Below are 301 nucleotides of genomic sequence, written 5' to 3'. Positions count from 1 at the left end.
AAAGTTTATAAGGTGTAGGCTCTTTATTGAAATGTTTGACCAGACGATGAGTTTTTTCACCCCTCTGTTTCAAAACTCTCTTTTACACACTTTTCCATCCACAGTGACAAACTGTTTTAACACAATTTCTCCAAAAGATGGCTGGTTATATGGTCAGATGGTCTCTCTGGTAGGCTACTTTTATTCTTTATTTCTTTATTAAGAAAGTTATTAGGTTAGGAATGGGGTATGATTAACTTTTTCAACTGATCAGTCTGGTTCTGAACTGAAAAAATAAAAAACAGGACAATAAAACCTTATG

General features: G+C 33.6%; 1 protein-coding gene across 1 annotated transcript in view; it reads left to right on the top strand.

Annotated features, from left to right (window-relative positions):
- Positions 1-221: 221 nt before the first annotated feature.
- The window catches only part of LOC118334502 (glutamate-rich protein 6-like), a 2695-nt gene continuing 2615 nt past the window's right edge, over positions 222-301 (top strand). Inside the window, exon 1 of the mRNA XM_035670424.1 lies at positions 222-226. Coding sequence (XP_035526317.1) covers positions 222-226 — 5 coding nt within the window. The remainder of the gene's footprint in view (positions 227-301) is intronic.

This window comes from Morone saxatilis, unplaced genomic scaffold (assembly GCF_004916995.1).
Source record: "Morone saxatilis isolate NCDOM2014 unplaced genomic scaffold, NCSU_SB_2.0 Contig23, whole genome shotgun sequence".
Lineage (NCBI taxonomy): Eukaryota > Metazoa > Chordata > Actinopteri > Moronidae > Morone > Morone saxatilis.
Note: the sequence above shows the minus strand (reverse complement) of the source record. Positions and strands in the feature narration are given on the sequence as shown.